The sequence below is a fragment of the Heterocephalus glaber genome, unplaced genomic scaffold, assembly GCF_053883595.1.
Source record: "Heterocephalus glaber isolate CG9 unplaced genomic scaffold, H.glaber_assembly_v1.0 deba00000347, whole genome shotgun sequence".
In the NCBI taxonomy this organism is placed as follows: domain Eukaryota; kingdom Metazoa; phylum Chordata; class Mammalia; order Rodentia; family Bathyergidae; genus Heterocephalus; species Heterocephalus glaber.
The window spans coordinates 39,873,702-39,900,312 of NW_028258143.1; the positions used below are offsets into that span (position 1 = coordinate 39,873,702).

Genomic DNA, 26,611 nt, shown 5'->3' on the forward strand with positions numbered 1-26,611 from the left:
TCTGTGCACGCCCTACCAAGGTCCTGAGTCACGCTGAAGACACCGAATCACCCCACTGCAGACAGGCAGCCACCTGATTCCACATTACCAAGGCGCAGAGGACACCAGACCACCAAACCAAGGTACTGAGTCCCACTGTTCCCGGCCCAGAGTGAGGGGCTTCTGAGCTGTCCTCCCACTGCTCCTGGTCCAGAGGAAGGGGCTTCCCGGTCACCATCCCTCCCGCTGCTCCCAGCCCAGAGGAAAGGGCTTTTGGGCCACCTTCTGTCCCGCTGCTCCTGGCCCAGAGGAAGGGGTTTCCCGGCCACCATCCCTCCGGCTGCTCCCAGCCCACAGGAAAGGGCTTTTGGGTCACCATCCCTACGGCTGCTCCCGGCCCCTGTCCCACCTCAGCTCAGAGGAGGTAATCCCTGCAGGCGCTAACAGCCCCCCGCCCCAGTCGAAATGAGAAAACACATTAATAAGTCTCAAAACCAGACTTCCAGATCACCTACAGCAACCCCAAAGGGAAGTGAGATGGAACACTCTGATACTCAACCACCTGGACCCACTGAACTGGCAACAAAAGGGGATCTGGAAAAAAGGAAATCAGAAATAATTTCTCAGATAACAGGAGAAATTGTGGCTCTAGTGCAAGACATGATTAAGAAATCTAGAGAGGAGCTCAGGAACATGATGGAATCCCAACATAAGAAACAAACGGAATCCATAAAACAGATGCAAATAGATTTCCAGGACATGAAAAACTCCATTGAAAGTCTACACAGCAGAATGAGCCAATGTGAGGACAGAATTTCAGATATAGAAGATAAGATTGCAATTAGTGACCAGGAAAAGAAAAATTGCTTCAAAATTATAAGGGAACATGAGAAATCAATCCAGCAGCTGCTAGATGATGCAAAGAAGAATAACATAAGACTGATTGGGCTCAATGAAGAAACAGGAGAGAGTGCAGATGACATAAAAAATCTCTTCCCAGAAATAATGGCAGAAAACTTCCCAAGCAGGGGAAAAGAGCTTGACATACAAATAAGTGAGGCATATAGGACTCCAAATAGCCTTGATCAAAAAAAACTACACATAGGCATATAATTGTTAAGATTCCAGAAACACAACAGAAGAACAAAGTTCTCCAAGCAGTCAGAGAAAAGAAACAAATCACATACAAAGGAAAGCCCATCAGAATCACAGCAGACTTCTCAACACAAACCATCAAGGCAAGAAGAGCTTGGAGTGCCATATTCCAAGCCCTAAAAGAAAACAGCCTCCAACCCAGATTGATGTACCCTGCAAAACTAGCTTTCAAAATGGATGGAGAAATAAGATACTTTCATGACAAAGGGCACCTTAGGAACGTCATGAATACTAAACCAGCACTCCAAAGAATTTTACACAATATCCTAGGAACAGACATTGAGGATCACAACCCCAGGAAGCAAAGCAGAATGAACCCATCTGGCATGATAAGAAATTAAATGTAAAGGGGGAGAACCCAACAAAAAGAAAAAGTCATGGCAATGACAAGTCAATACGTTTCAGTTATCACCATCAATGTTAATGGTCTCAATTCACCTATCAAAAGAATTAGACTGGCAGAATGGGTCAAGAAGCAAAATCCAACAATATGCTGCATACACGAAACACACTTAATTCAAAAGGAAATTCATAGACTGAAAGTTAAAGGGTGGAAAACAATACTGCATGTGACAGGAACCCGAAAAAAAGCAGGAGTAGCTATCCTCCTGGCAGATCAAGTAGATTTCAAACCAACACTGATTAAGAGAGACGAAGAAGGACACTACATCCTTGTAAAGGGAACAATCCAAGAGGAAGAGATGACAATCATAAATATCTATGCACCCAACACTAGTGCACCCAACTATATAAAACAAATACTAACGGACATGAAAAGCCATATATGCACTAATACAATTGTAGTGGGGGAACTCAACACCCCACTGTCACAAATAGATAGATCAACTAGACTAAAAATAAGTACTGAAATACTAGAACCCAATTGAACTCTTGAACAAATGAACTTAACAGATGTTTACAGAGTCTTCTACCCCACAAAATGAGAATATACATTCTTCTCAGCTGCACATGGGTCATTCTCCAAAATAGACCACATACTCACACATAGAACATGTTTAAGTAAGTGCAAAGGAATTGAAGTTATCCCCTGTATATTATCAGACCATAGTGCGATGAAATTGGAGATCCATAGCAAAAGAAACTCAAAAAATTTCATAAGCTCATGGAAATTGAACAACACACTTCTGAATAACCAATGGGTCACAGAGGAAATTAAAGAAGAAATCAGACAGTTCCTTCAATTAAATGACAACGACAATACAACATATCGGAATCTATGGGACACAATGAAAGTCTTACGAGGGAAATTCATAGCAGTGAATACGCATATTAGGAAAACAGAACAAGCCCAATTAAACAACCTGATGCTGAACCTCAAGCTTCTAGAAAAAGAAGAGCAAGACAACCCCAAAGCTCATACAAGGGAAGAAATTATAAAGATCAGAGGAGAAATCAATGCAATGGAGACTAAGAGAATGATACAAAAAATCAATGAAGCCAAGAGTTGGTTCTTTGAAAGAATCAACAAAATTGATAAAACTTTAGTCAACTTTGTCAGAAAAAGGAAAGAAAAGGCCCAAATCCATGCAATTAGAGATGAAAAGGGTGAAACTACAACAGACCCAGCAGAAATCCAGAGGATCATCAATACCTACTTCCAGAACCTATACGCCAATAAGATGGACAACACAGAAGAAATGGACAGATTCCTAGGTACATATGAATTACCAAAGTTGAACGAAGAAGACCTAAAAATTCTGAACAACCCAATATCAACCAATGAAATTGAAAATGTAATTAAAAACTTATCAACTAAGAAAAGCCCGGGCCCTGATGGCTTCACTGCTGAATTCTACAAGACATTTAGAGAGGAACTGCTGCCACTACTGTTTAAACTCTTCAATGAAATTGAAAGGGAAGCAATACTTCCAAATTCATTCCTGGAAGCAAGCATCACCTTGATCCCCAAAGCAGAGAATGACCCAACTGAAAAAGGGAGCTAGAAGCCAATCTCACTAATGAACATAGATGCAAAAATCCTTAATAAGGTACTGGCAAACAGAATGCAGAAGATCATCAAGAAGATCATACACCCTGATCAAGTGGGATTCATCCCAGGGATGCAGGGATGGTTCAATATATGCAAATCAATCAATGTAATACACTATATCAATAGAGCCAAGGACAAAAACCATATGTTTATCTCCATAGAACCAGAAAAAGCATTTGACAAAATCCAACATGCATTTATGATAAAAACCCTACAAAAAATTCGAATAGATGGTCTCTACCTCAAACTGATAGAAGCCATCTATGAAAAACCAACAGCCAGTATCATACTAAATGGTCAAAAACTGAAATCCATCACACTAAAATCAGGAACAAGTCAAGGATGTCCACTATCACCACTCTTGTTCAATATAGTTCTGGAAACAGCCACAGCAATTAGACAAGAGAAAGAAATAAAAGGAATAAAGATAGGAAATGAAGAAGTCAAATTGTCATTATTTGCAGATGACATGATACTCTATATAGAAGACCCCAACAACTCCACCAAAAGTCTTCTAGACTTAATAACCAAATTCAGTCAAGTAGCTGGTTACAAGGTCAACACACAAAAATCAATAGCTTTCCTCTACACCAATGACAGACTCACTGAGAGAGAAATAGGACAAATAATTCCTTTCACAATAGCATCCAAAAAACTGAAATACCTAGGAATCATCCTAACGAAAGAAATCAAAGACCTCTTCTCTGAAAACTATGGCACTCTGAAAAGAGAGATTGAAGATGATATCAGAAAATGGACAGACATCCCCTGCTCCTGGGTAGGAAGGATTAATATAGTGAAAATGGCCATACTTCCTAAACTAGTATATAGATTTAATGCAATTCCAATTGAGATTCCAGCACCATACTTCATAGACCTCAAGAAAACAATCCAAAAATTCATTTGGAACAAGAAGAGACCCAGAATAGCAGAAGCAATTCTAGGTAACAGAGACATGGCAGGGGGTATCACAATCCCCAACCTGCAACTCTACTACAAAGCTACTGTGATAAAAACAGCATGGTACTGGCAAAGGAACAGACCTGAGGACCAGTGGAACAGATTAGAAGATGCAGAAACAATGCCAGACACACTCAGCCATCTCATCTTTGACAAAGGAGCCAACCACCCTCACTGGAGGAAAGATAGCCTCTTTAATAAATGGTGCTGGAAAAATTGGGCTTCAACTTGCCAAAGATTAAAACTAGACCTGTATCTCTCACCATGCACTAAACTAAAATCAAAGTGGGTTAAAGATCTAAATATTAAAATAGAAACTCTGAACCAGTTGGAACAGAGGTTAGGTAGAACCCTTGAAGACATTGGTGTAGGAAAAGATTTTATGAACAAAACCTCAGTTGCCCATGAACTAGCATAAACAATCAACAAATGGGATCTCTTCTTACTAAAAAGCTTCTGCACAGCAAGAGAAACCACCAGCAGTGTGAAGAGACAACCCACAATGTGGGAAAAAATCTTCACCTGCTCTTCCTCAGACAAAGGTCTACTATCTCGAATCTATAAAGAACTTAAAAAGATCAGATCTCCCAAATTTAAAGACCCAATCCAAAAATGGGCATCTGAAATGAACAGACATTTCTCAGACAAAGAAATAGAAATAGCAAATAAATGTATGAAAAAATGTTCAACATCACTGGTCATTCGAGAGATGCAAATGAAAACAATGCTGAGATTCCACTTCACTCCAGAAAGAATGGCTGCTATCATGAAATCAAGCAGTAACAAATGCTGGCGGGGCTGTGGGGAAAGAGGAACCCTGCTCCACTGCTGGTGGGAGTGTAGACTGGTGCAAGCACTGTGGAAATCAGTATGGAGATACCTCAAAGAACTAGGACTGGAAATCCCATTTGACCCTGCTATTCCACTGCTGGGTATCTTCCCCAAAGAATTAAAAGAATCACACCACAGTGACATATGTGCACCCATGTTCATAGCTGCACAGTTAGTAATAGCTAAAACTTGGAAACAGCCCAGATGCCCATCAACTGGAGACTGGATCAAGAAAATGTGGGTTTTTAAATAAAATGGAGTACTACTCAGCCATAAAAAATGAGAAATTAGAGACATTTATAGCTAAGTGGATGCACATTGAGGCAATACTCTTAAGTGAAATAAATAGGACACAGATGTGTAAATACCGAATAGTTTCTCTGGTGTGAGAAACTGAAAGTGTAAATAAGGACTAAATGTATAATAGGTCATGTGAAATAGGAAGAAAAGGGGCAAAGGGGAAGGAAGTGGGAGGGCTAAGGGAAAGGATAGAAGGGAATGGGATTAATATGAGAAAATGGAAAAATAGGAACAAAATCTTTGTAAATAGGGAGGGCTGGAGGGGTTGAAGGGAGGGCTGGGCAAGGGTGAAAAACAAGAACCAAGAGAGACTATGTAAAGGTGCAAATTTCCAATGATGAATGTCATTATATTGTACACCTAAAATGTACCAATTACTAGAATGAATAATCGATAATGTAAAATAGGAAGAAAAAGTCCAAAGGGGTAGGGGTAGTGGGAGCCACAGGGGAAAGGAAAGAAGGGAAAGGAAAACATGATGAGAAATGGAAAAAATGGAAATAAAGTCTTTGTAAATAGGGAAGGGTGGAGGGCGTGAAGGGAGGGCTAGGAATGGGGAAAAAGTAAGAACCAAGATGCATTATATAAAGGTACAATTCCCAGTGAGCAATGTAATTGTGTTGTATACCTACAATGTACCAATAAAAGAATTTAATACAAAAAAAAAAAAGAATTACAGACTTCTCTTTGAAGGTTATCTTTTCAGAATGTGATAATTTAAAAAGTCCTAAGAGATTTATGAAACTCTTTTGTTCAAATTATATCTCCAAAAACAAAGAACAAGTGGCTAAATTATGAATATTCAGACAAACTTTAGTACTGCACAGGACAAGAAGATTTATATTCTTATGAATGTTCTTAATTTAACACCTCATCAAAGCAGATTCTTTGATCTAGTTCTATGAAACAAACCCATATCTTTTCTACCGTTGTTGTACGGTAAGGAGGGTTATCTCCTTCATTTCTACCTTTGTCTCTTTGAACTAAATTCCCAGCCCTTACCTTCATCTCTTTTTGTTCGTTATCAAGCTGTACATCTTTAATCTAGGTTCTAGAGTGTCATTAGTTAGCCTCATAAGGAAAAGTAAGAGCTTGATTTCACTGGCCAAAATGGAGGAAAGGGAAACAGATTTTAATTAATTCTACTAAGGAAAGGAGCCCAAAACATTAAGCTTCCATATTTTTTGAGGTTTATTTAAAATCACTTGAGATTTTACTTATATAGTTTTATTTCTTATTCTTATATTTTTAAGTGCTGAGAATCAAACACAAGGCCTCACACACACTAGGTAAGCACTTTACTACCAAGCTACACGCCAAGCCCTATAAGGTTTTATTTTTAAATCCTCTGTGCATTACAATTTTAATAGGCATAGGAACAAGCCTTACCACAAAGATCAGAATTTACCAATTAGCCACATTAATCTAAATTAAACCAACACTCTTGATTTTGTTGAACTCACAATATGACAGAAACTGTTAGTGTTCCCAGTACTTGACCTCAGCTTCTTAAAACACAGAGCACATGGTCACCAAGATAGATTTCTCACTCTTCTGATAACTTCTGGATAAGGAGGAGTGAGCAGAAGTGAAATGTTCCACATACAGGTCTTTGCTTCAAAGGTAGGAGTGTGCTACTCATGCCATATTTTCTCTTTCCCACTGGCTACACTAAATTACCTACTTACATTCATGTGGCCAAAAGAAACACCCTAGGAATAACAGAACAATGAGATGGATATATCTAGGTAGAGCTATCACGTGCACTCAGATGGTAACTGAGAGAGAAGTAAACTTCTATCTTGGTAAATTATTGTTAATTCACATCACTCATGATCAACTGGACCAATAACCTAACTAATGGGAACTGGTTGCTTCAATTATCCCAACATGCAAGATGCAAGCTTTCCCTGGCCTCATGCTACCATATTTAGTAGTTAAAACATTCAAGATGTTTTGGGATGATGCATGTACCAATTGATATATGAGTGATCTAAATAAACAATGACTTACTGCGATAAAGTTTATTTCTCTCTCAATTTCCACCTGACTGCATATAACAGCTCTACCTAGACCCTTTCAGCTAGTGCAAACTTTCAACTAAGTGCTTTGTTTTCAGGCCTTCTGAACCTTTCTTCTACAATAGCATCACTAAACACTTTGATCCCCTTCCTGAAAAAGAGCACTCAGTCATAGTATAGTTCACTATGCACCTCTACTGCTATCTTTGGAAGTCTGGACTTTACTCAAAAGGAAGACTTTTATTTCTTTAACCCCACTTCCAAGCTATTAAACACTGTTCTATACTCATCCTTTGAGGTCCAGACCATCTGTCACCTTCTGTTACTTTTTTTTTTTTTTTTGGTACCGGGGATCGAACTCGGGTCCTTCCGCTTGCGAGGCAGGCAGCAGAACCACTGAGCTAAATCCCTGGCCCAATCTGTCACCTTCTTCAAGATAGCACTATGGAATTTATTTCAACTTTCACTTGCAGTTTCACCACAAAGTTTTTTCTCTCCTAAGCCACCATCCTGTGGCAGTGTAAAGTACCAGAAAGAACAAATCTTTGAAGTCAGGACATGGAGGATAGATATTGGGAAATGGGACGAATATGTTCAAATGGGAAGGGGAATAAGGAAGGAGGAAGGAGGAAGGGAAGTTTGAAAAAGGATTTTTACAAGCGAGAACAGAAGGGAAGAAGGGTTAAAGGGAGGGGAGGGGAATGGGAAAAAAGATGAATTAAGGTATATTATGTACAGGTACAAATCCCCTATGATGAATGTGATCATTATGTATGGCAACTATGTACTAATAAAAACTCTTAATTAGAAAAAAAATTGCCCATGCTGGCCCTGAGCTTGCCATCCTTCTGCCTCAGCCTCCCAGTGTACTGAGATTTCAGACATGCACCACTGTGTCCATCTAACATTACTTTTATGAGATTCATTCTTGTTGGAATGTTTATCTGCTGTTCTTTCTTATTAAATAGTATTGTATGAATTTTTACCGTTCTTTTGTTGATGAATATTTGGATAGTTTCTAGTGTATGCTGTTACAAGTAATGTTCCTGTGGACATGCTATACCTGCTATTTGTGTGTATAGTTCCACGGATTTCTAATGGATTGATGCCATTTTACAAGAATGGGTTCTCTAGCAAATGAATAGTGTCTTTATGAAAGGATACATATCCTGGCCTCACCCCGATCACTCTTGCTCATTTGCTTTCCATAATACAAGAAGCTCTCACCAGATGCCAGCACCTTGATCTTGACTTTCTAGCCTCCAGAACTGTGCGCAAATAAATCTGTTCTTTATAAATTACTCAATCTACAATATTCTGTTAGAGCAGCATAAGGACTGAGACACCAGGCCATGAAACATGCATGTGTTCAGTTTTGCAAGCTACTACCAAACACTTACAGGGTGGTTATAATTCTTATAAGCACAAACTAGTAGTTTTTAAAAACCTAATTTGATGATCTTTGTGTTTTCATGGAAGCATTTCCGTAATATTTAACACATGAATTTGAGTTTCTTGGCAACCATCTACTCAGTTTCTATTGACCAGCTCATTTTATGTTCCTCTCGTCTTTTTTTTCTTTCCTTTTTGTCTTCTCTTTGGATTATTAAACATTTCTATATTCCCTTTTTCCTTATTTTTAATTTGTTAAATATTATGTTGGGCATATTCTGACATTTACCATATACAACCCTGATTTATTAGTACCTAAAGTAAATTAATACTTTTATTACTTGCTAGACAATGCTAGGTTCATACAGTATTTTAACTTAATAAATCTCCCCTTTTTGTGTTGTTTATAATTTTATAGATTCTGGGTCTTTGTTGAATATATCAATCTATATTCTTGAACTTTTCAGAGTTACTTTGAAGTCCACATCTTGTAACTCTAATTTCTAGGTCACCTATTCTCCATTCCTCTACACCCCCTGCCCTTTGCCCCTTTGAGCCCTTCTGTTAAGCCTGGTAATTTTGTATCAAATGCCAGATACTTTGTAGGAAATGTAGCGCCTCTTAAGTGATGTTATCCTCCTCTGGAAAGGATTTCTGTAGGCAGCTAGAGTAGCAGAGGCACTAGAACCTAATCAGGGATTGAGATGACCTGAGAAGGTGCCATAGTGTTTGTGGCGCACACTCCATATGGGCTCCAAATGAAAGTCTGGATATTAACTACAGGCCTTTCTCTTTAGTGAGTTAAAACTCTCAAACTTTTGTTTCAGTATCACAAGACTATCAAAACTCTGCTCTGCTTTTGGCCATTTAAGATTAGAGTAACTCTCTTAAGAGAAAAGTAACACAGAAAATTGGACTCACCTCAGTGGACTGTCTTAGCAGCTATCTGATGCTTATAAACATGATTCTTATGGAATTATTGCCTAATATTTCTATTTCTATTTCTCTCTCTGCCTCTCTCTGTCTCTGTCTGTCTGTCTCTCTCTCTCTGTCTCTCTATTGAACTCAGGGGCATTGTATCACTAACCTACATCCTGACTCTTAATATTTTTAAATTTTGAGACTGGTTCTAAGTTGCCCAGGTTGGCCTTGAACTCAATTGAAATCCTCCTGCCTCGGCTTCCTATGTAGCTGGGATTACAGGCATACACCACTTTGTGTGGCTTCCAGATTTTCTAAATGTTCTTAGCAGATATGTTAGAATCCCACTCCATTGGAGCTAAATGCGGAATTCTCCCTTTAACACTTTTGAAAAAGTTGTCAATTGTTCATCCATCCATCAAACATCCAATATGCATTTGCTGAGTAACTCTTATGTGATTCTAAGATAGAATGCTCAGTGTTAAGAGTTAAAGAGAAAAGATAAGACATAAAAGTCTGATGAGAAAGACAGATGTACATAACAGATAAGACAAAGATATGATAGCTAAGATGCTATGACACTATAAGAGAGAGTATATAGCTTTGTGGAGGAAGAGAACACTTCAAATGTAGGCAATATTTGAGCCACATCTCATAGAATAAACAGGAGCTTGCATGCAGAAAAGAAAAAAGAAAGTACAAGGAAAGGGAATACCATAAAAATCACAGTGAAAGACATCTAGTAAGGACTTAACAAATATTTTTTGCGTGAGTGAGTGAGGCTATAAAAGCAGGATTCTCCCTCCTTTCTCTCCTTCCCTCTAACCACAGAATGTTATATACTAGAGTATGTTAGAGAAAACAAACAGTCATTTTCAGAAAGAAACTCAAATTGTATATCATCAGAAGGGTTGATATTCTGAATTACAAGCTTTTATTATTCTTTTCTTCCCTCCTCCTATTTTATTTTGATTCCTTGTATTTCTCTTTTTACTTAATTTATGGATTTAAAAAAATTGAAATGGAAAGACTCCATTACCACACCTGAAACATCTTTATAATTATTGGAAGTTCTTGAACAACTGGTTGAGAAGTGATCTCTAGTATTATTTCTAGTCAAAGCTACAGAGACTGTTTTCTAGTAAGATATACAAAAATGAATAACTTTAAAATATTATTTATATGAAATAAGGCATGTCTAGTAAGCTCACAAAGATATCACCAAAGTCAAGTAAAATGTACAAGATACTTTGTACAATTGTAGCTCATATACTTTATAAATTAAAATGATCTCTGAACTATCAATTAAAGTATATATCTATTTTTGTGAAAGCTCATGTGTTAACTCTCCATGAAGTTTCCAACCCTTGCCTCATGTCACCTGATTATTCTGAACTTCTATAGGACTTTTTACTGTACTATGTGTAAGAAGCTTTTTCTGGTTGCAAGGACTAAAGAGATATTCAGATTACCTGAGACGATACAGATTTATTGTAATGTACTAATGTGCAATGTGTAAAGTAATAATGTTTAATGTGTGCTATTTCAGCAGTTAAACAGGCTTATACTAATTTCCCTCTTGGAGTACCGTCAAACTTATAGTAGTCAGCTTTTGACTTGAAATTATCTTTATTTTGATTACCTGTGGCTGAGATGGTGCCATAGAGACCTATGCATAAGAACCATAGGTAGCCATTCTTCTTAGAAAAGAGAATGTGTTACTTTTGAAACCCTACACACATGTATATGGCACTCATCAAATCCTGTTCTATATGGCAGTTATCAGATATTCATTCTGTTTTCCCAATTATATTGTTAGCTGCACAACATCAGAGACTATTTCTTAAATCTACTTGTACCCTCGAAAATTACTATCCTACAGCACTGAACATAACACAGGCCGGACTGCATGTATAGAAGTGGGCCAGTGCAGGGCTCTAACTATGCACATTAGTGTGTGGAGAAATATCTGATTCAGACAACATGGTCTTGGGTTTGTTATTTAATTTTATGGTGACCCAGTTTTCTTTATTTGTAAAATGACGATAATAGTACCTAAAACTCTGATGAGAGAGACAGATGTACATGACAGATAAGGGGGTACTGTGAGAAAGTTGTTCTAGGTGCTTGGGATTCCATAGTGAACAGAAAAGGAAAGTAATTTCTGTCCTCCTATAGCTTAGATTCTAGTTGAGGCAGATAGATACACAAAAGTAAAAATAATAACTAAAATAATAGGTTAGATGGTATATTTGCCATCTATTGCTATGTAATAAGTTAGCAGCTGCAAACAAGAAATACTTATTACCTGACACAGAGTCTCTGTGTCTGGAACTTTAGAAGCAGCTGCTTAGGTGGGTGGTTCTGGCTTGGAGTTTCCTAGGAAGCTATAGTCAAGATGTTGGTCATGGCTGCAGCTGGAGGATCAGCCTCAAGAAGGCTCACTCATATGCATAGTGAGGTGATGGTGGCTGTGGCAGGAGGCCTTGCTCACCAGGCAAACTTCTCCACAGCAGTGCTGAAGGGTCCCTATAATACAGCATGTGCCTTCTCCTGAGTTAGTGACTCAGAGAGCAAGGCCTAAGTACAATGCCTTACACATAATCCAGCCTTGGTTGTCACACTCCATTATTTTTGCAATATCACACTGGTTACTATATTAGGGTTTTTCAGAGAAACAGAACACACAGGCTGGAAAACTAGATAATAGTATAATTCAGCCTTAGTTTGAAGATCTGAGAATGGAGGGCAGGATGGGGTGATAGTGTATGTAGGTCCTCATCTGATTCTGTACATGATACATCTTGATTATTGTTTCCTTTACCCTCTCCTCCCTTAAACTCCTCTTCCCCTCCTTATTATTATTTTTTTTTTCTTTTGGTACCAGCGATCGAACTCGGGACCCTTGCATTTGAGAGGCAGGCGCTGGAACCACTGAGCTAAATCCCCGGCCCCTCATCTGATTCTGAAAATCTGCAAACCAGGAATACAAAAGATAGATGTCTCAGCCTCAGCAGAGAGGGAGTTTGATCTTCCTCAGCCTTTTTGTTCCATCTGGATCCTCAACAGATTGGATGATGTCTGTCTCCATTGATAAGAGAGGATTTTCTTTACTCAGTTTTACTGATTCCAGTGCTAATCTCTTCCAGAGACCTCCTCACAGGCACATCCAGAACTAAAATTTTACCAGCTAGCTAAGCATCCAAGAGCACTTTCAAGTCAACACATAAAATTAACTATCATAGTTATGTGAGTTAACCCTTTTCAGTGTGAGAGAGGTATAACTACCAAGGAGTAAGAATCTTGGGGGCTGTCTTGGAGGCTGGAAACCACAGATACCATAGGTACTAAACAGGGGAAAAAAACATACAAACAAGATCTTGAGTGGGGGTTGGGGTAGGTAGAAGTCAGGGTTGCAAAAAAAAGGTAACAAATAAAGATCTGAAGAAGTCACATGGATGTCTAGGTCAGACAGAGGGAAGAGCAAATACAAGGCCACTGAGACGGGTATGAGTATGATGTAATGATAACTAGTTACTCAAAGATCATTGTTGACTTAATTCATATGTGACAAAAATAGAAAATAGATTGCTGATTCACTTTCCCAAATTTTCAACTGCCTTCTCCCTAGACTCATTTCAGCACTAGCTATACCTGCAGTTCAGTCAACACTGAACCCCTCTGTACATGCTATAGGTCAGAGTACGTGCCCCAGGAATAAGCTTTAAGCACTACTTGAGATATATTTTGGAATGGATGTAGGCCAGTGGTGGTGTGAATGCCTGTGTTTCTCACACACACACACACACACACACACACACATGATACATTTATTCTTCAAGAAAACTGTTAAGGCTAGATTATCCTGTGAGGAAGGCTAATGTAAGTCATCTTCAATGCTAAAGTATCTTTAAAGCATCTTTGCTATAACAACCTGCCCACAGAGCTCTCTGCACTCATTTCTTCACAGCAGTCCTGAAAGGTAGGCTGTTATTAATAGTAAACCTAAATGACTCTTTAGGGATTTTATAATTTTATAACTCTCTATTAATTTAATATGCTCAGAAACTTAGGATCTTGATGAAAAATTTAAAAGCTGTACTTAACTCCAAAAGTTTATATCATCTGCCTCAAATTACTATGTACTAAAAGAATAAAATATATCCATGGGACATTTTGCATTACCAGTCAAATTTAATAAAACTCGCGGTTCCTTTATAAATTTGCTTTAAAAAAATAACCAGTCACAGAATAAGAGGAAGTGATCCTTAGGACATACATGTTAGAAATATTCACACAGAAAAAAACAAAGATTTTCTTTTTCTCTTTCCTTGTCACTAAAAAGACCTTTGCTCCTCTCCCATTAAGATGGGATTTGCAGTCACATTCCACAAGAGCTGCTTTGGCAAGAAAGAGGAATAAGGGCCATTTATTGCATTTATTATAAATAGAGGAGGGAGTGGCTATTCCAAGTCTCTGACTAATTCAGAGCTTCTGAGGTTTTGCTCTGGGCTGCTGCAAGATCTCAAGGCAATGGAGCTACTCTGATACTCTATCCCTTCTCCATATTGCCCTTCCCAACCTATCGTCCAAGATGTTCTCCTCTATCTCCTTCCTTTTCTTAGAAGAGGTGTCATGATATTGGATATGTTCATAGAAGCTGTGTGCCAGCATTCACCTGCACCTTTCTCACTGGGCATCAATGGTCCACTCTCCTACAGATTCTGTCTCCAGATATGCCCTCAAAATCTAAGAGAACCTGTAAAAGCAATGAAATACTTGACATACACAATGGAAAATTGTGTAAGATAACCTTGTTGCAACACTGATTTTCAGTCTTCAGATTCCATAAGCAAATTTTTTAAAGCTTCTTAACAATAAAAGAAGTCTTAAAATGACACCTGATGGTAATTTGACTTTTTCATGAAAAGAAAAATTAACATTTCAAAGCTTTAAAAAATTCTGATATTTAATATGAGCTAATTTCCCCTGATCAAACTATACCATCTACAAGGGTCAGAAAAAGTTGTATCAATAAGTTGAGGATTGAATGCTTTGAATTATGAATGAGTTCATAGCAGAGAGTAACATAATTTGAAAAAAGTGCTCCCTAATCACCCCTTATCCTCTTTGAAGCATTCTCCCAATTTTTTCATTCTTTTATTACAAGATAAAATAAAGAACAGAGACACAAAACAACAATGCACAAAACAGCAAAATACCTGCTGTGATGGAGCTTCCTTTGGTAAATAGCATTAAGGAAGAAGACAAATAAGCAAGATGCACTCAGAAGTGCTTTGAAGGAGATAAAACATGAAGATGTGATGGAGAAAGCAAGGTATTTAGGGAAATCCTAAAGAGGTGGCATATAAACAGACATCTGAATGGACGGCTGGGAGGTATTCTTTGCAGAATAATCAAAGGTATTGAGAGTTCTCAAAAGGTCAGTAAGAAATAACATTAGGATAAATGTCTTAGGCACTTTCTCATTGCTCAGACAAAATACCTGACACCCACAAGTTAAAGGAGGAAAGGTTTATTTTAGCTCACAGTTTGTAGAGGTTTCAGTCCATAGTCAACTGGTTCCAAGGTAAGGCAACATTGCAAGAGGGGCATGGCAGAGGACAAACAGTTCATGATGTGTCAGGCAGGAGGCAGCAATCAGCGAGCCTCCCTTTCCTTTTCTATTCCATTCAGGCTACAATCCTATTGGTTGATGCCACTCACATCTAGGGTGAACCTTCCCATTATCCACACCCAGAACTATGCTAAACCAATCTATAGATCAATCCAGTTATCACACACCCATGATCCAGCACCTTCCCATAAAGCTCTACCTGTGAACTCATGAGGCTTTGGGGGGACACCTAGATATAAGCTATAACATTAAGAGATGACATTAGGGAAGAAGGGAGGGGAATCTCATCTAAGGATTGCAGGTTATAGCAATTCAAATTTAGAAACCTAGATTCTCAAGCACATTATGACCACAGAATGAGGAATTACCACTAAATATCCTTATATTCCCTCATCCCATGCCTCTCATAGAAAGGCACTGACCCAAATGAACATATTGATCATCAACTATGTGCAAAACGTACCATTACAGAACAATTTTTTTTTTTTGGTACCGGGGATCAAACTTGGGTCCTTGCACTTGCAAGGCAGGTGACGGAACCACTGGGAGAACAATTTTTTTAAAGTATGCCATGGAACCTGTCACGGTTTATAGCTAGATGAACCTCAAGAGCCTCAGTGGTTCGCTGGCAGGGCTTTTGTAAGAGAACTGGACCGTGGGGGCACTGTAACTAACTTGCTGTTAGGAGGAGGGACCTGGTCCAGGGAGGCAGGTCACCGGGGCATGACCTGGAAGGATGTAGTATCTCCTTCCCAGCTTCCCTCCTTCTCTATCTTGTTTCCTGGTTGCCATGACCAGAGCAATTTTTCCTCTGCTATGCCCTTCTACCACACCATGGACCATGTATGGACTGAAACTTCTGAAATGTGACCTATATAAACCTCATCTCCTTTAAGTTTGGGTATTGGGTATTGTGTCTTAGTAATGAGAAAATTGACTCAGACAGAACTTTACTTAGAAATTTAAAGACTGTTTTGTCCATTGTGGTTTTTAAGTTAAGAACAACATAAAATTACTTTCACTTAAAGTCCAAACTAATAGAGAACAATAACAATGATTTCCTTTTCAACATTAAATTTATACTTCATGCAATACTATGAAAGATGATCTGTTAAGATCTTTCCATTCAGCTAGGTCTGTGAAAATCTTAACAAAGTTTTTTCTTGACTTATTTCTAAGTCAAGTATAACTTCTGCTTTTGTCTGGAAACACTTGTAAAGCACTGTGATGAAAAACGTCCATAGTGGTTTTTCAGCCTTAGAACATCATTAAGTATGTGAATGTGCTCAGTAACCATAAACATCCAACACAGAGCAGTACTGAAATGATGTTTTCTAGTCATAATAATTACCCTTCATTTTGTATGAGGGGAGCAAAGGGAAGGAAACAAAGTTGTACCATGCCTGTAATAAGAACTAGTTCTCAGTGCACACAACAGCCCCAAGTATTATCTCCACCTTATGGAAGCACAGAAAAGTTGGGTAACTAGCAAGGGCAAAGCTCATGCTCTTTTCAAATTAATCTTTAAAACTTCCTGATTGAGGGAAGCTGATTAACAGTATAAATTTATTCACATGCACTTCTAAAACTCTTGAAAAGCCCTTTTATCCACACTGGCCTTTAAAAGGAAAAGAATATAACTTGCCAGAGAGAAGTTTGTCCTCTAATGCCAGTTAAAACAGTTTCTCTGAAGAAGAGATACAAAAATTTAGAAACGGATTTGCTTTCAAAATTTTCCAAGTGTGTGTGTGTGTGTGTGTGTGTGTGTGTGTATTATTTTTATTTTTTTACTAGCCTAAAGTACAAATGTATGGCATGGTAGAGGATAAGTTAAATGGTAGCTCAGATTGACTGGCTCAGGAAATGAGCATGTGTGTGAGGAATACTCAGACACAGAATCTCTAGTCCAGCCTATCTTGGACAAAAATTAACGTCCAGTCTGAACAGTGTGAAAATCCACACATCTTGCTTCTGCTTGTCTAGTATCAGAGGATGGCATAACTGGTCATAAATGCCGGTCCACAAACGCTTTCAGGGAAAGAGCTCTGAGTTTGTAAGCAAGCTCTGAGCTGCTTAGCACTCTAAGGCTGTCACCTCCCAACACTGAGGGCCTTTAAAATATTCTTGCCAGTCAGTACGTTTAAAACAAGAACTTATGATAAAAACGCAGTGAAACCTTTGGTGGTGGGGGGGGTTGCGGGGTGGAGTCTTGCTTAATCCTTTTATTTAAGCCCACACAAATATTCGTTCAGTTCTTGTTTATTTTGCTCTTTAATTCCTGGAATTGTTCAAAGAAGTGTTCTTGGATGGAAGTCTTCCCCAGAGTTTCCCCATCAACATATTTTTGACATGTCTATGTGGAGAAGCTGTTTGAAGAAAAAACACATGTTCAGTGAAATTTTCTATTTTCCTCAGGAGTCGTTTTGAAAATGACTAACCATGTGTAATTCTTCAGATGTCACTTGCACAAGAGCAGACCAAAGATTTTTTAAATCCCATGATTAACGGGAACCCAAGCTTCGTCTGTTCACATCCCTTTTCGATCCAGGGGTTATTTGGCTGAACTTCCTATTTCAACAGTTTGAACACCAACCAACTGGACAAACAGCAATGCTTGCAAAAGAGGGGGCTGCTTCCTCCCTCCACCCCTCACCCCTCCCTGCACCCCCATCCTCGCTATGCACTAGCTGGGGGGAAATCTCAGCTGGCTGACTACCTGTTTCTCTTCTCAGCCCCCAGGGTCCCTCAAATTACACCCGTGGTGGGACTCTGCTCTCTGGCCAATCAGCCCCTTTTAGGGGTCCTTGGCTCAGGAGTGGGGTCTGGCCTGAGGAAGTGGACAGGAGATAGAGGGGGCCCTCTGGTTCCCCCCCCCCCTTCCAGGCGCTGTCTCGGATCCCACTGAAGAGAGGCAGATGCAGGATGGTCAGACTCTGGGGCGCACAGGATAGGAGAGCAGAAAAGGGCCAGATGCCCGGCCCGGCTCCAGACTCTCTGGGCCGTCCGGGGCGCAAGGGAGTGGAGAGTGCGTTGGGCAAGGATGGAAGAAGTAGCTCTGGGTCCTGGCTCCCAGGCCAGGGGCAGCTTACCCGCGACAGTGGCAGCAGAGAGGCCCAGCAGCGGCAGCAGGAGCGTGGGCAGCACTGCCCGGGGCATGACGGCAGCCGCGGGCGTCAGAGCCCAGAGCCGCGGGCAGCAGGCGACTGCAGGCAGGAGCGGCTGGGCGGTGCTTCTCGGGGTGCGGATCTCGGATCCCGACCCTCCTGCCCCAGCCGAGGATGGGGGGCGGAGCGGGAGTGCGCGCTGGGGTCCGGACAGCGCGCAAGGGGCGGTGCGATGCCTTCTGGAACCTTTTTTTTTTTTTTTTTTCTTTTCATTTGAACGGAAATAATCTGACTTTCGAGAATGTTGCAGAAATAGTACAAAGAATTTCTGTAACCCTTCATCTAGCTTCTTTAAATATTAATGTCTTACATAACTCCAGTACAAGGATCAAAACCAGGAAATTACATTTCAGCAGTTGTCCCTCTCTCCAGCCCTCTTTCTGTTCTGAGATCCAACACAGGATCATAATTGCACTGAGATGTCATGCCTCCTTAGTCTCCTTTAATTTAGGGTAACCCTCTGTCATGCTTTGGCTTTCGTGATCAAAACCCATTGGAAGAGTACTGGTCAGTTGTTTTGTAGCATGTTCCTCAGTTGTTTGCCTGATATTTCCCCCTGATTGGGTTCAGGTTGTGTGTTAGGTAGGAGTCCACGGGCTTGACACCACACAGGAGGGACACAGTGTCAATATGTCTTATCACTGCGACGATGGCTTAGGTCACTTGGTTAGGGGGTGTCTGCCAGTTCACTGCTATGGAATTTGCCATAAACCTCCTTTTCATAGTCCTCCCAATGGACTGCGTCTCTTAGAAAACTTTTCTCTGTCATCAGCTCCTGGATCAAGATCTACAACCTGTCCAGAGAAGGCCTCTGGAGCCAGACAGTGCAAAAGAGGGCCACGCTGGGCTCAGCGGTTAAGCCTCATCTCATCCAACAAGGAGCCCTATAAAATGAAATCTAAACGGGGCATGGTGGTGCATGCCTGTAATCCCAGAATTCTGAGATGCTAAGGCAAGAGGATGGCAAGTTTGAGCCCAGCCTGGGCAACTTAGTGACACCCTGTCTCAAAAAAATAAGGACTGAAGTTGTAGCTAAGTACAAAGACACAGCATTCAATTCCCAGTACTAAAAAACAAAAACTAAACTCAATACAAAACAAACAACCTAGTTAAAAACTGGGCAGTCTGAGCAGACATCTATCTCATCAAAGAAGATATGTAGATCATCAGTCTCCAGCATTTTTGGCATCAGGGACCAGTTGTGTGGAAATCATTTCTCCACAGACTGGGATGGGAGTGGAAGGCAATGGTTTCAGGCAGGATTAAAGCACGTTATATTTATTGTGCATTTTATTTCTGTTCTTATTACATTGTAATATATTGTAAAATAATTACACAATTCACCATATTGCAGAATCCATGGGAGACCTGAGGTGGTTTTTCTGCAATTAGACGTTCCATTCTGAGGGTGTTGGGAGACGGTGACACCTGGAGTATGGTGCCTATATCCAGTCTACCCTGAATCCTCATTTTGGCTTGCCACCAGATGCAGTTTAATTGTCACTTGCCACCCACTGCTAGGTTTTGCTATGAGTCTGCAAGCAGTTGGTTTACTGTGGTCTTGGTGCAGTCCAACCTGTCTGCCAGTGTTAATCTGCATTTGCAGCTGCTCCCCACTGCTGCTTGTGCTGCCTCAGCTCCGGCTTAGATTATCAGGCATTAGATTCTCCTAAGGAGCGCATAACCTGGATCCCTCACATGTGCAGTGCCCAGCAGAGTCCACACTCCTGTGAGAATCTAATGGCACCTCTGATCTGACAGGAGGCGGAGCTTAGCCAGTAATGTGAGTGGTGGGGAGTAAGCTGTAAATATGAAACTGCTTGCTTACTCGCCACTCACCTCCTGCTGTGTGGCCTGCTTCCTTACAGGCCATTGACCAAGTCTGTGGCCTGGGCGTTGGGGACCCTTGTTACAGATGGCAAAGACATTTATAAAAAGATGTTCAGCATCATTATGTCATTAGAGAATTGCAAATTAAAACCACTCTACAACCATTAGAATGGCCCAAACCCCAAACACTGACAAATGGTGGCAAAGATGTGCAGCAACAAGAACTCTCATTCATTGCTGATGAATGAGTGGTACAGCCACTGTGGAAGACAGCTTGGAAGACATACTCTTACCCACAATCCAACAATCATACAACTTAGTGTTTACCCAAATGAGCTTCAAACTTACCCACACATACACACCTGAACACTACTACTTGCAACAAGCTTATACATAATTCCTAAAACCTGGAAGCAATCAAGATGTCTTAATAATAGATGGATGAATGGATAAGCAAACAATGGTACATGTACAAGGTATATCCAATACAAGGAAATATTCAGTGCTGAAAAGAAATGCGCTGATAAGATACAAAAATACATAGGGGGAACCTTAAATATGTATTTATGTATTGCAAAGTGAAGGAAGCCAGTCTGAAAGATTAAATATGATTAAAGGTTTATGACATTTTGAAAAGGTAAAGCTAGGGAGACAGCAAAATGATTAGTGGTTTCCAGGGGCTTGGGTTGAGGAGGGGGTGCTAAAAAGAAAGGATGAATGAATAGGTAGAACACAGGTTGTTTTTTTTATTGGTACTGGGGATGGAACTCGGAACCTTGCGCTTAGGAGGCCGGCAGCAGAACCACTGAGCTAAATCCCCGGCCTGAACACAGGTTTTTTTGTTTTGTTTTGTTTTGAAATTAATTTTATTGATACATTTTATTGGTACACTTTAGGTATACAATTCATTTACATTTATCATTGGGTGTTTGTACCTGTACATGATGTATCTTGGTTCTTATTTTTTCCCCCATTACCTGTGCAGCCTTCATCCCCTCCACCCTTCCCTATTTACATAGATTTCATTTCTATTTTTTTTCTTTTCTCATAGTTTTTCCTTTCCCTCTTCCTTTCCCCTTCCCCTCCCTTCACTCCTTCGTCTTTGGACCGTTTTTCCTATTTCAAATTATCAATTATTCATTTTAATCATTTTAACTCTTGTTTACACTATCAGTTTCTCACACTAGTGAAACTATTCGGTATTTACACTTGTGTCCTATTTATTTCACTTAAGAGTATAACCTCGATATGCATCCATGGAGCTATAAATGACTCTAGTTTTTCATTCTTTATGCCTGAGTAGTACTGCATTTAAAAAAACCCCACATTTTCTTTATCCAGTTTCCAGTTGATGGGCACTTGGGTTGCTTCTAAGCTTTAGCTATTACAAACTGTGCCGCTATGAACATGGGTGCACATATATCACTGTGGTATGATTCTTTTAATTCTTTTGGGAAGATACCCAGCAGGAGAATAGCTGGGTCAAATGGGACCTCTAGTCCTAGTTCTTTGAGGTATCTCCATACTGACTTCCACAGTGGTTGCACCAGTCTGCACTCCCACCAGCAATGGAGAGGGGTTCCTTTCTCCCCACAACCCCACCAATATTTGTTATTGGTTGATTTCTTGATAGCAGCCATTCTTTGTGGGGTGAGGTGGAATCTCAGTGTTGTTTTCATCTGCATCTCTAGAATGACGAGTGATGTTGAACATTTTTTCATATATTTGTTTGCTGCTTTTACTTCCTTGTCTGAGAAATGTCTGTTCATTTCAGATGCCCATTTTTGAATTGGGCCTTTGAATTTGGGGAGCCTGATTTTTTTCAATTCTTTATATATTCTGGATAGTAGTCCTTTGTCTGAGGTACAGCTGCTAAAAACTTTTTCCCATATTGTAGGTTGTCTGTTAGCTCTGTTTTTACAGCAGCGAAATTATTCTGTATGATACTACAATGGTGGTTCATATTATCATATATTTGTCAAAATCCATAGAATTTTGCAAAACAAAGATAAACCCCAATATAAACTGTGGACTTAAGTTAATAACAATGTATCAACATTGAGTCATTGATTACAACACATGAACCACCCTAAGAGAAGATGTTAATAATAGGGACACTGGATGTGTGTGTTTGTGTGTGTGTTTGGGTGTGTGTGTGTGCATGTGTGTATGAAGAAGCACATAAGAACTCACTCTAACTTCTGCAGTCCTAAAACTGCTCAAAAATTAGTGTCTCAAGTCTCTTTCTAAACCTTTGTAGCCCTTTTCATGCCTCTGATAGACTGGTCTGAAATAGATGAGTACACCAAGGATATTTGACCAAAGGGACCTATAAGGAGAGTTGAAGAGTGCTGGAGGTAGTACAGGCCACTTTTATCTACTGAAAAGAAAACAGACCCAAAGAAAGGCCATGACTTACTCATGGGCACACAGTGAATGCAACATGAACCAGAGGCCAGGTCTCCTGCTGGATTCTCCCATTTCCAGGTTCAACCTCATTGCAAAAGTAGCATGGTCTTGCTCAACTTATTTTCATTCTCCCTCTCAAGTTATCAATAATGAGTTTATGTAGCAGACCGAAACCAAAACCAATTCTTTCCAAATGTATTCTCCATATAAATATTGAAACATCTTGATTCTGGATTCTTTTGTCCTGCCATCTACACTAGTATAATGAACATTTCTATGTAATCATGAAATTGAAAAGGTTCTCCAACCCCATTTCAGGCCCTAAAGTATATTTTATTAATGTGGATTACTTGATGTAAACTAAATTTTCAAATATTCCTTAGATTTATACAGAATTAACATCATAATGATCAATCTAATTTAAGCAAACCATTTCAGCAATGCATTTTTCTGTCTTTGGAACTAGGAAAAGTTGATTTTTCCCTTATTAACCCTAGTGCACACTGGGTCATTTTTATGCTGAGATGGAAAAACAAAAATGTTTATTCCTTCTTTGTGGGATGTGGTATTTCACTAAAATCTCTCATTATAATGCCCTGGTCTCCAAACACTTACCATACTTTTAACTTTTCCTCTCTCTCTCACTTCAATTTATCTCTTTGGTATCACTCCAGATGCTAGCCCCTTAACTTCATCTCCACAGCTTTTTATTTCTTCCTTCCATATCCAGCCTGGATATCACTTCCTCTCTTCCCCCTTCCTCTGTCTGATATATCTACCTGGCCAACACTGAGGCTCAGGTCTCTTTTTCAGAAGCTCCTTCCTCAGTGTTACTGACATAACTGAGGACAGGGAGAAGAAATCAGCAATTCTCCTGATGGATGTCCCTACGAATAGATGCCTTTGAGTTTCATTTGGGTTCTGTGTGACTCTTCAACAAACTTTTCCCTTATTTTTCTTTGGTCATCATCCTCTCCTATTCTTCTCATTTCAGTTTTTTCTTAGTCTTTTCAAGGTAAGACCTTAGGTACTATCCCTATCTTTCTCAGGACTATCTTTTACTCATCAAGAAAATGGAGGCTGTCTTAGTCACTTTCCTCATCTCTGGGGCAGAATACCTGATATCTGCAACTGAAAGAACAGAGGTTTATTTTGTCTCACAGGTTCAGAGATTTCAGTTCATGTTCTGAAGGCTGAAATATAGGAAGAGTATGGGGAAGGGCTTTGGTGAAGGAAAGTTGCTCCTGTCATGGTGGTCTGGAAGCAGAGAGAGAGAAGAGCCATGGTGAGAGATATACCCTTCCAGGCTATGACTCTCCTCTTATTATCAGGCTCACTTCCAGCAGCACATTTAGCTTTGAACTCCTTGGTGGATTAACCCACCCACACATACAGCACTCTCATGATACAGTCACCTTCTAAAATCTCCACCTCCTAAGCCTTTGGGAAACATTCTAGATTTCAGCCATAGCAGGGGCCATAAGATATAGGCAAACATCTTCATAGATGTCTTCTAAGTCTTCCTCTGTGGCCTCAGAGAGGAAAGCATGCTTGCTTGTCCTACTCAAACCTAATTCTCCTCTCTGTGGGGTTCAAAAAGCCCCATATTTCATCTTCTCGAAGATATTCTTCCATTAGTGACTCTGTTTTGCTCTCCTACATATCCACCATGCTTCTCAAAATATTTCCTGACTTCCATTTCCCCCATACTTCTCAAAATCTCACCTTCCTCATTTTCAAATTTCCCTTTCACTTTTCAGTTCATTCTCATCTGGATTAGGGATTCTTCATTTTGCTGAATTTCCACTGGGTAAGATCACCAGTGGTTTCCTAATTCTTAAGTGTACAGTGTTATTTGATTTCAGGGTAAGAAGCTCCAGGATTTCTCCAGATTGCTACCCAGCCCAGATAGTTCCCTGGGAAAGGCCCCTGGGCTGGGCACTGCTGAGCAATCCTTGACCTCAGTCAGTTAGGCCTCAATAACTTAAGAGTAGAGCAGAGTGTGAGTTCTCTTCTGTGTATTTCAGCTTTTCTAGGCCAAGAAAGGGTAAAATAGGGTGAACAGCAAAGGCTGATGAGGGAGACTAAGTGAAGAGGCAGATGCAAATCATCCAGGGGGGGAGAAAGGATAAAGTCCTGAAACAATACAGTCTGCATTTGGAAATGGGCTGCTTTGTGAGAAGTGGGAGGTAAAATTGAGAATTATTGGATTAGGGAGATGGGAGAGAGGATCTGAGGATGACTTCTGGGTTTCTAGTATGTTGTAAAGACTGTGCTTTCTTCAGTTAACTGAAAGAGAATATAAGAAAAAGAACTAGTTGTGGGAATAGAAAAGTTTCTCAAGTGCTGATTGTGTTTTAGTTTGGAGAAAAAAGAAATACAAGTATACTAAATTTGTTGAAGTGTAGATATAGTGAGAATATTTTAATTTAGAATATCCAGGGATTTAGAGATAATTGTACAGATCATAAAGTCTAGTTTTTAAAGAAGTCTTTGTTTTGAGAACTAGTTAAAATTTGTCTTCAGCAAGATAAAGTTGTTGAACTAATTAAAAACAAATAGGTCATTGTATCTCCAAAACAGTTTTATGATTAAATGAGCCTAAGATCTAAATGAAGGAATCTGAACCTCTGACTTTGTCCAGAAAAATCTCATCCATGGAGTCAGGATTGGGAGTTATTAAGACTACATCAGACGGAATTAGCCCGCTGCAGACAAGCAGGTCTGTGCACGCCCTACCGAGGTCCTGAGTCCCGCGGAAGATGCCAAATCACCCCGCTGCAGACAGGCAGGTCTGGCCATGCCCTACCGAGGTCCTGAGTCGCACAGAACCTGCCCGAATCAGCCCGCTGAACTCAGGAAGGTCTGTGCATGCCCTACCGAGGTCCTGAGTCGCTTGGAAGACACCAAATCACCCCGCTGCAGATAGGCAGCCACCTGGTTCCACACTACAAAGACGCAGAGGACACCAGACCACCAGACCAAGGTACTGAGTCCCGCTGTTGCTGGCCCAGAGGTAGGGGCTTCCGAGCTGTCGTCCCACTACTCCTGGTCCAGAGGAAGGGGCTTCCAGGCCACCATCCCGCCTGCTGCTCCCAGCCCACAGGAAAGGGCTTTTGGGTCACCATCCCTACTGCTGCTCGCGGACCCTGGCCCACCTCACCCAGCTCAGAGGAGGTAATCCGTGCAGGCACTAACAGCCCCCTGCCCCAGTCGAAATGAGAAAACACATAAATAAGTCTCAAAACCAGACTTCCAGATCACCTACAGCAACCCCAAAGGGAAATGAGATGGAACACTCTGATACTCAATCACCTGGACCCACTGAACTGGCAACAAAAGGGGATCTGGAAAAAATGAAATCAGAAATAATTTCTCTGATAACAGGAGAAATTGTGCCCCTAGTGCAAGACATGATTAAGAAATCTAGAGAGGAGCTCAGGAACATGATGGAACCCCAACATAAGAAACAAATGGAATCCATAAAACAGATGCAAATAGATTTCCAGGACATGAAAAACTCCATTGAAAGTCTACACAGCAGAATGAGCCAATGTGAGGACAGAATTTCAGATATAGAAGATAAGATTGCAATTAGTGACCAGGAAAAGAAAAATTGCTTCAAAATTATAAGGGAACATGAGAAATCAATCCAGCAGCTGCTAGATGATGCAAAGAAGAATAACATAAGACTGATTGGGCTCAATGAAGAAACAAGAGAGAGTGCAGAAGACATAAAAAATCTCTTCCCAGAAATAATGGCAGAAAACTTCCCAAGCAGGGGAAAAGAGCTTGACATACAGATAAGTGAGGCATATAGGACTCCAAATAGCCTTGATCAAAAAAAATCTACACATAGGCATATAAATGTTAAGATTCCAAGAAGAACAAACAAAGTTTGTTCCAACAAAGTTCTCCAAGCAGTCAGAGAAAAGAAACAAATCACATACAAAGGAAAGCCCATCAGAATCACAGCAGACTTCTCAACACAAACCATCAA

At 40.1% G+C, this 26,611-nt stretch overlaps 1 protein-coding gene and 1 long non-coding RNA gene across 3 annotated transcripts in view; one reads left to right on the top strand and one right to left on the bottom strand.

Moving 5' to 3' along the window:
- The window catches only part of LOC101702684 (CD302 antigen), a 161,811-nt gene that overhangs the window by 14,314 nt on the left and 120,886 nt on the right, over nucleotides 1-26,611 (bottom strand). The window contains exon 1 of one of the 2 annotated variants that reach the window (XM_013076264.3): nucleotides 18,298-18,482. The exons of the other annotated variant lie outside the window; for it this stretch is intronic. Within the exon in view, the coding sequence (XP_012931718.2) occupies nucleotides 18,298-18,364 (67 nt within the window). The 5' untranslated portion in view covers nucleotides 18,365-18,482. Of the gene's footprint in view, nucleotides 1-18,297; nucleotides 18,483-26,611 lie in introns of those variants that run through there. 2 annotated transcript variants of the gene reach the window in all.
- LOC147829917 (uncharacterized) overlaps nucleotides 1-26,611 on the top strand; it is a 60,815-nt gene that overhangs the window by 519 nt on the left and 33,685 nt on the right. The window lies entirely within an intron of this gene.